At 47.2% G+C, this 11417-nt stretch overlaps 2 protein-coding genes across 2 annotated transcripts; one reads left to right on the forward strand and one right to left on the reverse strand.

The window, feature by feature from the left end:
• Positions 1–619: 619 nt before the first annotated feature.
• Positions 620–1691, reverse strand: LOC119095831 (uncharacterized). Its single transcript, XM_037218683.1, has 3 exons — positions 1659–1691; positions 1190–1390; positions 620–937 (listed from the first exon to the last, which is right to left on the reverse strand). The coding sequence occupies exons 2-3, from the start codon at positions 1376–1378 to the stop codon at positions 737–739; spliced, it is 390 nt and encodes a 129-aa protein (XP_037074578.1). The 5' UTR covers positions 1379–1390; positions 1659–1691; the 3' UTR covers positions 620–736.
• An 8823-nt stretch (positions 1692–10514) lies between these two features.
• On the forward strand, positions 10515–11154 carry LOC119095833 (nucleoporin NUP49/NSP49-like). Its single transcript, XM_037218684.1, has 2 exons — positions 10515–10709; positions 10902–11154. Exons 1-2 carry the CDS (start codon positions 10521–10523, stop codon positions 11100–11102), a joined length of 390 nt encoding a protein of 129 aa, XP_037074579.1. The 5' UTR covers positions 10515–10520; the 3' UTR covers positions 11103–11154.
• Positions 11155–11417: the final 263 nt, after the last annotated feature.

The following is an 11417-nucleotide window of genomic DNA, read 5'->3' on the forward strand; positions in this document are numbered from 1 at the left end:
CCATCAGGTTTAACAATGATGAAATCAATAAAAGGGTAATCATCATATCAGACCTGGCCCAATCAATTTGGTCCAAATGTATCAGATGGGTTGTTGTATGCCAATTGTTTTTCTCTCATGGTCTGCTCCTGGCAATGGAAATGAGGTACAACTTGAATGCCATATCGACGAGAAACGTTCCAGACAACATAAAGAAGACAGGACAAAATTGTATAGATGCAATGATATTACTAAATGCGAACTGTTAACGAGTCTAAACGGGATCGACTGTAAAACAACTACCTAAACGAACTAAGTGTCTAGCTTATCCACGGATCCTGAAACTGTTTTCACTAGGCGGGTGGTAACAATTTTATCTTCCTATTTATAACTATCCAGCTATGACAGATGCATAGTGATCTGTATCTTATCTTACCAGGGCTTCGAAAAATGCTAGCGAACGTTGATTCACATTGCTGTGCTCAAATGCTTCGTGCTAATGGGGAATCTATGAACCATTCGTGTGCGTTTTTTGCATCTCAGCTACGTGTTGAAGTGTCTTTTCAATGCCCATAGCTGACACCAAAGATGCATGGTTTCAGAAGGCATCAGTTTGACATTGTGTATATTTCATTTCGTGAAGGTGGAACACAACCATGATCATGCATCTAGTCATCATGCGAATGTCGATACATTATGTACGCGAGTAACATATATCCTGGCGACTTCCCGAACACTAGGCCAAGCTAGATCATGACTAGTAGAAGTTTGGCCTGCGGTACTGCCGCCGGAATTGACCGATCGGCCGCTGGTAACTTCCGCTAAGTCCACCACCGAACGTCTGCTGATTGGAGACGGTGTTGGTGTTTGAGAACTCCTGGTTGCCAAACAGCCCCGAGGAAGCGACGTTGGAGGCGCTGGCGACGTTGGAGCTTACAGCACTGCCCCTGGCTGAGCCCTGAAACAACATGTGAGTTTTTATGTAAGATACAGCTGGCATATACCAATGGGGGTGATGACAGCTATGTCACTTCAGACACTGTGATTCTTGGATTACGCAATTTCATCATAAGTGTCCTGAGGTTCAATCAATAGTATATCGTCCACAGCTGCATGAAGAACATTATACCGACATTGCTTAGCTCAACCAGCCTACTGGGGCTAACTTCACGTAATTCCTAGTGGTATATCTAGTAGCAGACACACTTACCAAGGCGGTGGCGCTGACTTGCGTGATCCGGGAGCTCTGGAAGGGACCACCGCTGACCCCGGACACCACATTGCCGGCGGCACTTCCGGTCGCCTGGCCGTTCTGACTGAATAAACCACCTGGGAAGAAGCCCTGCGGCAACGCAGCGGCGCCAGCAACCAGGCAGAACAAGATGGCGACGGTCTTCATTGTTGGATGGAGCTGAAAACGTTACGGCGGATCATAAGATGACGAAATTCACACGCATGTTTTCTGTAAGTCATTTCAGTGTCAAGCGATAAAGTACCATGCAAAAACCGAATACACCACACGGTGCCTTTGTAAGCAATTTGATCGTTGCCAGGCTTGCATTTGTTTACGAACAACACCAAGCGGCTTCAATTCAGTAACAGCTCCATTCAAATTCGGGGAAAGTACGTCAGCTGACGTCATTGACCTCAAATGAGTTCATCGAGTCCTGCTCACTAACCGTGAGGAGTTAGTGTGCTCAGCGGGAGAACGGAATAGCTTCTGAAGCTGCTCACACAATTTCCTGGCTTATATGCGACCAAGCGGGTTTGGGGTGGTCCCACTGAATGGGCGTATACGTGGGATTCCCTAGCCAAGGTACGCCGCTGGCTGTTGGCGGAAGACGCGCTGTGCGGCCTTTGGCTCTGTTTAGAGATGCGCATGGCTCATCCGTGCCGCCATTCATTTCAGTGATCATCTACTCATGGACTCGCGTCATTTATTGTTGTCTTAATATGACATGTTTCATGCTGTGTTTATGACCACAGTTCTAGTCACGAGTAAGGGCTTGTCGCAACGTGCTCTAGCACAACTTGAAAACGTTGATATTGATAAATGAAGCAACGTCTTCTTTGCTAGCATCGTGAAACCAGCGCCTACCGAAATGTAAGAGTGAACATTGTGGTTGGATTTGGATGAGAAGAAGAACTTTGAGCTAGTAATGCCAACAAATATGAGCTTAAAGCACTGTTTCTGCATCAAGCCTTGCTCATCAATCATACGCACTCTGTAGCCCCGCGTTTGGGCTTCCCAAGCTCTTTTGCTCTTGCTGAAAACTTACTCTCATGGCCTTGATTACTGAAAACCAGAGCGTACTGTGAGTGATGTAATCAACGTTAAAAAAGCAGCACATACAGTAACATTTTGAAGCATTCTTTGGAAGCGTCTGCCCGATATTTACGCCATAGTGCTTATCGCATCACCCATATCAATCATTTTATCGAAAGCTAGATCTAACTCAATCCGTTATACAAATTAGATTGGTATGTACCCATAATTTTACCTAACCAAAGAGTCTTTTAAGTTGCGGTACAACCTTCAATCAACATACGACAAATGCTTATAATAAATGTGTTTAGAGGACAGAAAGCTTATGACAAAGGAAACATTGATAAGGCATGCCAGCAGAGTTACACAATATAATGACGGACAATATTTTGGGATTAGCTTATGAAAACTTATTCAAAAGCATAGTGCTTGCTCTTATTTAAGATACAAACACCTTGTATTCACTTGCAATTGCAAACGTAAAGCAGACAGTCCACAACCAAAGGAATTGATCTGTAAAAAAGGCGCCAGTTGATCTTTCCAACAATTTGCATCACAACCTTGCATAACGCAACAGCTGTAAAGGTGAAGAAGCCTTCTCTCACTCTCTAAGAACGCACACGGTAGCTGGAGCCGACCAACGTGCGGCGAGCCGACGCATGACTGTGGAAGACCAACATCCGTCTTAAGCACACGACGGAGTCGTGATGATGGTCGAGTTGTGCACGGTGGTGATGTCCTGCTCATAGGCAGCGAATGCGTGGTGCGCGGTTTCAAACGGACGAGCAGTGGCGTAAGTTGTTCTCTGGGACTCAACCCGCAACTACTCGTGGGCCTTCGCTTAATACCTTTCCAATTGTGTGTGGTGTCTTTGGATACATTCACCCACACTGCAGTGCAGAAGACGGGGAAGTCAAACTATCGAATGTTTGGTGGAGAACATCAGCCCGTTTGAAAACGTGGGGAGAGCTGCAGTTTTGTTGCGGCTGCGACGGTTTGCTGCATGGGCACACACCTCTGAAGGCATTCCAAACACGGTAGTATATGTCCAACATTGTAAGCATTTATGACACTCTAATCCATTCACCACGTGATGTGACGAACACATAGAATAGAAAACAGAAAGCAGATGCGATAAAATTGTTCTACTTGGCCTCGGGCATATGGATTCAATTTTTGCCGCACTTATCTGAAACCGGTGTGACTATAGGGTTGTATGGTGCAATTGTGCGGGTTGTGCGCCCTCGCCCTCGCTCTCTTCCGAGCTCTGTATCTGACTGGGTGTCGGGGGGCGTCACGTGACTGTGGGGTCTTCCGATTCGCCCGCGGTCAAGGGTCGGCCGCTGAGGCGGCGGCAGGGACCCGAAGCTCGCAGGTGCCAGTCGGATTTGGACGAGTCTAGGCGGATACATCGCTACGTTCTCTTACATGTCCTTCAACCGCAGTCGTTTCAACTTTGCAGTTCAAAACGCCACACAAACTGTCCTTGACGCACTTTATCAAGGACTGTTGTTCATATACATGACCAACAGTCAACAACAGCGCACAACCCGTCATCACATTACGTGCCTGCAATGACAGTCGTCTATAAGAGCAAATTGAGCTTCATTGAAGTGTAGAGACCGGACCGGCGCCCGGTGGGTGGTGGCGAGCTCGACCATGCGCTCCTCTAACGGAACTCGTCGGCCGGATCGTGCGTTTTCTCCTTACGTCCCCGCGACACGCTCCGGTCAGGGAATCCCGGGTACATGACCATTCAGTGGGACTTGCCCGAATACGGCTTTTGGTATATAAGTCAGAATCGGAAGAGGGCAACTTCAAACACTTCCCAGCTCTTCTGTACAGCACAGCTACCTTTCCCCCGGTAAGTGATCAGTATGCTAAAAAACGGAAAACTTGCAGTTTTGGGGTGACCCGTCCACCGAGAGCATCAGTTTTGAAGTGGGACGCTTATACCGATATGAATCATCCGGTCAATGGTGTACATCAGCCATTATGTCTTGCACGCTTTCGACCGATGAGACAGTTCCCGCATCTTACCTTCCGCCATCACGTTTCCAGCTCCCTTCAAAGATGAAGACCGTCGCCATCTTGCTCTGCGTGGCTGCTGGCGCCGCTGCGTTGCCGCGGGGCATTTTTCCCAGGTGGGCTGTTCAGTGAGAACGGCCAGGCGACCGGAAGTGCCGCCGGAAATGTGGTGACCGGGGTCAGCGGCGGACTCTTCCAGAACTCCCGGATCACGCAAGTCGGCGCCACTGCCTTGGTAAGTATGCCTGCTACCGGATCTACCGCTAAAAAGAGTCACAATAAAAGCTTCAGCTTAATGTTTTTTGATCAGGCATAGACCCTCTTGCTTTGCTTAAACGACTCCGTTATCTGGATGTCTACATCAGTTACAGGAGTCATCCATATACTCACGTTATGTTTGCTTGTAAATATCCATGTGGTGTTTCAGGGTTCAGCCAGCGGCAACGCCGTAAGCCCCAATGTCGCCAGCGCCTCCAACGTCGCTTCTTCGGGGCTGTTCGGCAACCAGGAGTTCTCAAACACCAATACCGTCTCCAACCAGCAGACGTTCGGTGGCGGACTTAGCGGAAGTTACCAGCGGCCGATCGGTCAATTTCGGCGGCAGTACCGCAGGCCGAACTTCTACTAGTCATGACCTAGCTGGCCCTGTGTTCGGGAAGTTGTTATGGTATCTGTTAATAGTGTGTAGCGATGTGTGTGTGTAGCGGATGAAGAACCATTCAGTTTGCAATAGTTGCATTCATACTCCTCGTCGTTTTCTAACTCACATGACCCTAATTGTGTTCCATTGTCATAGCATGCAATAAATGAACCATCTGACGAATTTGGACGTTTGGAGCTATCTGATCTCAGGCTAGCTGCAAACATAGGGGTGCCACTTCTATCTGCAGCAAGTATGTAAGAACGGCGCAGTATGTGCAAATATGTATGAAAGTATGTATGAATGGTGTAGAATGGCAAGTATGTGAAAAGCAGCTGAAATGAGCCATTATTAAATGGTCGGAATATTCTGTCTCATTTTCAACTGCTTCAACCACACTTGTACGATGTAGTTTAATTCCTCCTCGCTCTTTTTGACCAAAGACCTCCTAAGTCAATTTCAATAATTCAGACTCGCATTTGTTGGTGTTCACGAGAGGCGATCTCGGGGAGATTTCTAAGATGCATCCAGCGCCATCTTTCTCAATGTCGAGGCATATTATTTTCTGAGATAACAGGCGGACTCTACAAAGTGCTAACTGAAGGTCATGGCCTCACATGACCGGTCAAATATCACGTTCACTATCGTTTAGTCATATCTTTCTGATGCGGCTTGACAAGAGCGGCCAAATGTCATTATCCTGTGGCTCCAGCGTGCTGGGTACCTGAAATGAAAGGTGATAGTTGTGCTGACATTTCTATAAGCACTGTATGAAATGTTCTGTAAATCTGACTCTGGGATCATAGTCGCTGCCAAGCAAATCTTGCTGCAAAGATGCTGACTACTGCAGCGGAGTAATTGCGGTTTAACAAGTTCGATGGATAATTTTGTGACCCGACGTTACCTTGTGACGTCATACCGTGATTTGGCCGATACCAGCCAGATCCGTCCGTGACCAGCCTGCATTTGACTGTCCTTAGAAGGCCAAATTTTTGAAAACTAGTTTCTGGATCGCGAGCTCACTTTGTCGATCACTTTTGCAGTAAGATGTCCATGACTAATGCTATATAGGCCACGGACGCGACAGCGCCTTCCGTTTTGGTCGGTTTGAAACTAGGAAGGAGTTAACAACCGTACAATTAGTAACTTACTTTCCCTTACATGTGTATTGGGCTACAAAAGTTCTAGCAACGCCATCAGGTTTAACAACGATGAAATCGTTAAAAAGGTAACCATCATAACAGACCTGAACGAATCCTTTGGTCCAATTGCATCAGATCGGTTGCCTCATGTCAATTGTTTTTATCTCATGTTCTTTGGTCCCGGCAATGGAAATAAGGTAAAACTCGAAGGCCATACCGACGAGGAACATTTCAGAGAACATACGGAGGACTATACAAAAGCGGACAGGCCAAACTTTTATTTATGTAGCGATATCATTAAATGCGAACTGTAAATGGGATCGACAGTAGACCGCTTCTGGTGTGGATTTGACCACCGACACATTCATTTTGGTAATATCCTATCCAGTGCCACCTTGCTAGTCAACAGGACACATCTGTCAAATATTCAAAGCACCACGGCAAACTAAATGCCTACTTTATCCACCAATCCTGAAACTCTCTTCACTAGGCGGGTGGCAACAATTTTGCTCCTCCTGCTTGTAACTATTCAGTTATGACAGATGCATAGTGGTCTGTATCTTATCTTATCAGGGCTTTGAAAAATGTTAGCGAACGTTGATTCACATTGCCATGCTCAAATGCTTCGTGCTAATGGGGAATCTAAGAGCCTTTTGTGTGCGTTTCTTGCATCTCAGTTGCATGGGTGAAAGTGATTTTTCACTGTCTCCAGCTGACACTAGAAATATATGACTTCAAAAGGCGTCCTTCCAGTACTGTATATATTTCATTTCATGACGATGAAACACAACCATGATCATGAGTCTAGCCACAATGCAAATGACGATACATCGCGTACGCAAAGAACAGATGCCTTAACAATATCCTGAACGCATGGTGAGCTAGATCATGACTAGTAGAAGTTCGGCCTGCGGTACTGCCGCCGGAATTGACCAATCGGCCGCTGGTAACTTCCGCTAAGTCCACCACCGAACGTCTGCTGGTTGGAGACGGCGTTGGTGTTTGAGAACTCCTGGTTGCCGAACAGCCCCGAGGAAGCGACGTTGGAGGCGCTGGCGACGTTGGAGCTTACGGCGTTGCCACTGGCTGAGCCCTGAAACAACACGTGAGTTTTTTTTGTAAGATACAGCTGGCATACACCAATGGAGGTGATGACATATATGTCACTTCAGACACTGTGTTTCTTGAATTATGCAATTTCATCATAAGTGTCCTGAGGTTCAATCAATGGTATATCGTCCACAGCTGCATGAAGAACATTATACCGACATTGCTTAGCTCAACCAGTCTACTAGGGCTAACTTCACGTAATCCCTAGTGGTATCACCAACAGCAGGCACACTTACCGAGGCTGTGGCGCTGACTTGCGTGATCCGAGAGTTCTGGAGGGGACCACCGCTGACCCCGGTCACCACATTGCCGGTGGCACTTCCGGTCGCCTGGCCGTTCTGACTGAATAAACCACCTGGGAAGAAGCCCTGCGGCAACGCGGCGGCGCCAGCAACCAGGCAGAACAAGATGGCAACGGTCTTCATTGTTGGATGGAGCTGGAAACGTTACGGCGGATCATAAGATGACGAAATTCACATGCATGTTTTCTGTAAGTCATTTCAGTGTCAAGCGATAAAGTACCATGCAAATACCGAATACACCACACGGTGCCTTTGTAAGCAATTTGATCGTTGCCAGCCTTGCATTTGTTACGAGCAACACCAAGCGGCTTTAAGTCAGTAACAGCTCCATTCAAATTCGGGGAAAGTACGTCAGCTGACGTCATTGACCTCAAATGAGTTCATCGAGTCCTGCTCACTAACCGTGAGGAGTTAGTGTGCTCAGCGGTAGAACGGAATAGCTTCTGAAGCTGCTCACACAATTTCCTGGCTTATATGCGACCAAGCGGGTTTGGGGTGGTCCCACTGAATGGGCGTATACGTGGGATTCCCTAGCCAAGGTACGCCGCTGGTTGTTGGCGGAAGACGCCCGGTGCGGCCTTTGGCTCTGTTTAGAGATGCGCATGGCTCATCCGTGGCGCCATTCATTTCAGTGACTGAGGAAATGATGGCGGGGGTGTCGAGTCGAAATATTATATCATCTACTCATGGACCCACGTCACTTACTGCTTGTCTCAATGTGACATGTTTCATGTTGTGCTTATGGTCACGATTCTAGTCACGAGTAAGGGCTTGTCGCGACGCGCTCGAACACGACTTGAAACGATTGAGATTGATTAATTAGGCAACGTCTTGTTTGCTAGCATCGTGAAACCAGCGCCTACCGAAATGTAACAGTGAACATTGTGGTTTGATTTGGATGAGAAGAAGAACTTTGTGCTAGTAATGCCAACAAATCTGAGCTTAAAGCACTGTTTCTGCATCAAGCCTTGCTCATCAATCAGACGCACTCTGTAGCCTCGCGTTTGGGCTTCCAAAGCACTTTTGCTCTTGCTGAAAACCTATTCTCATGGCTTTGATTACTAAAAACCAGAACGTAGTGTGAATGAGATAATCAACGTTAAAAAAGCAGCACATGCAGTAACATTTTAAAACTTCTTTTTTGAATTGTCTTCCCGATATTTGCGCCACAGTACTTGTCCCATCACCCATGTCAATCATTTTCTCGGAAGCTGTATCTAACTGAATCCGTAACACAAATTATATTGGTATCTAACCATAATTTTGCCCAGCCAGTGAGGTCTTTTAAGTTGCGACACATCCTTCAATCAACTTACGACAAATACGTATATTAAATTTGTGCAGAGGACAGAAAGCTTATGACAAAGGAACGTCCATAAGGCAGGCCAGCACAGTTACACAATCTGATGACGGACAGTATTTCAAGATGAGTTTATGGGAACATATTGAAAAGCATAGTGTTTGCTCTGATATAAGAGCCATAAGAATGTCTAGTCAACGCTCGCAAAGACCTCGAGCATGGATTCCATAACATTGTGTCACTTCAGGCTTTCAGGCATTTAAGATTATTTTGCAAACGCATGAATCGCCATAACATTGTAGCAACAAGAAATAATCTGACCTCGAAAATACATGGCATGTACAACCACCTCGTGTTCACTTACAATAATTGTAAACGCAAAGCAGACAGGCCACCGTTTAAGGTATTGCTCTTTATAAAAGGTGCGAGTTGATTTTTCGAACAAACAATTTGCAGCAAATTCTTGTATTAAACAACAGCTGAAAAGGTCAAGAAGCCTGCTCTCACTCTCTAAGCGCACACACGGGAGCTGGAGCCGACCAACGTGCGGCGTGCCGACGCATGACTGTGGAGGACCACCATTCGTATGAGCCACACGACGAAGTTGTGATTGTGTGGATGTTTGTGGATGGTGATGATGTCGCACTGACAGATAACGACTACGTGGTGTACGGTTTCAGACGGGCGAGCAGTGGCGTAAGTTATTTTCTGGGGTTCAGGCCGCAGCAGTCTGTGGACCTCGTCTTAATACCTTTCCAATCGTGCGTCGTGTCTTTGATTGCATTCACCCACGCTGCAGTGCAAAAGACGGGAGAAGTTAAGCATCGATTATAGAATGTTTGGTGGAGCACATCAGCCTGTTCAAAAACATGGAAAAAGCTGCAGTTGTGTTGAAGCAGCGACGCTTTGCTTCAGAGGCGCGCAACTCTGAACGTGTTCCAAGCTGAGCAGTCTACGCCCAACATTGTAATAATTATGACACTGTAATCCATTCACCACGGAATGTGAAAAACACATAGAATAGAAGCAGAGAGCAGAAGCAGTACAATTGTTCTACTTGGCCCCCATCATAATAACTTGGATTTTTGCCACGCTTATCTTAAAGCGGTTTGACTACAGGGTCATATCAATACGGTTGGATAAAACTTTGCAGCTCAAAACGCCACACAAACTGTCCTTGATGCACTTTATCAACGACTTTTGTTCACATATATGAGCAACAGTCAACAACAGCGCAGACATGTCATTGCGTTACGTATCTGCAATGACAGTCGTCTATAAGAGCAAAATGAGCTGAGTCATCGAACTGTACAGACGGGAACGGCACCCCGTTGGTGGTGGTGAGCTGGTCCATGCGCACCTCGACCGGAAGCCCTCGACCGGACCGTGCGTTTCTCCCTATGCTCCGCGACGCGCTCCGGCCAGGGAATCCCGCCTACGTGGAACAGGCCCGAATCAGCTCCCTGGTATATAAGTCAGGTTGGGAGGAGGGTAGCTTCAAACACTTCCCAGCTATTCTGGACAGCACAGCCACCTCTCTTTCGGTGAGTGATCCATATCCTAAAAACAGAAAACTCACAGTTTTGGAGTGGCCTGTCCCCCAGCACATCAGTTTTGAAATGGCACGGTTATACCGACGTAAATCACCCGGTCATTGGGGTTCGTACATCACCAATTATGTCGTGCACGCTTTCAACCGATGATAGTTTTCGCATCTTACAATCCGCCGTCGCGCTTCCAGCTCCCTTCAAAGATGAAGACCGCCGCCATCTTGCTCTGCGTGGCTGCTGGCGCCGCAGCGTTGCCGCAGGGCTTCTTCCCAGGTGGACTGTTCAGTGAGAACGGCCAGGCGACCGGAAGTGCCGCCGGCAATGTGGTGACCGGGGTCAGCGGCGGTCCCTTCCAGAACTCTCGGATCACGCAAGTCAGCGCCACAGCCTCGGTTAGTGTGCCTGCTACCGGATCTACCGCTAAAAAGAGTCACAATAAAAGCTTCAGCTGAATGTTCTTTGATCAGGCATAGACCCTCTTGCCTTGCTTAAACGACTCCTTTGTCTGGATGTCTTCGTCAGTTACACGAGTCATTCACATACCCACGTTTTGTTTGTTTGTAAACATCCATATGTTGTTTCAGGGTTCTGCTCGAGGCAACGCCGTAAGCTCCAACGTCGCCAGCGCCTCCAACGTCGCTTCCTCGGGGCTGTTCGGCAACCAGGAGTTCTCAAACACCAACGCCTTTTCCAATCAGCAGACGTTCGGTGGTGGACTTAGCGGGAGTTACCAGCGGCCGATCGGTCAATTCCGGCGGCAGTACCGCAGGCCGAACTTCTACTAGTCATGATCTAGCTCGCCCTGCGTTCAAGATATTGTTAAAGCATCTGTTCTTTGCGTACACGATGCATCGTCATTCGCATTGTGGCTAGCCTCATGATCATGGTTGTGATTCATCGTCATGAAATGAAATATATACAGTACTTAAAGGAAGCCTTTTGAAGTCATAGATTTCTAGTGTCAGCTGGAGACAGTGAAAAGTCGAGGAGTTTTCCAAGATGCATTCCGCTTTGAGATGACATGCGGACTCTACAAAGAGCTAATTGAAAGTCGTGGCCTCATATGGCCGGTCAAATATCGCATTCATTATCGTTTAGGT

Source organism: Pollicipes pollicipes, unplaced genomic scaffold, assembly GCF_011947565.3.
Source record: "Pollicipes pollicipes isolate AB1234 unplaced genomic scaffold, Ppol_2.1 Scaffold_4219;HRSCAF=4965_pilon_pilon_pilon, whole genome shotgun sequence".
Classification (NCBI taxonomy): Eukaryota; Metazoa; Arthropoda; class Thecostraca; order Pollicipedomorpha; family Pollicipedidae; genus Pollicipes; species Pollicipes pollicipes.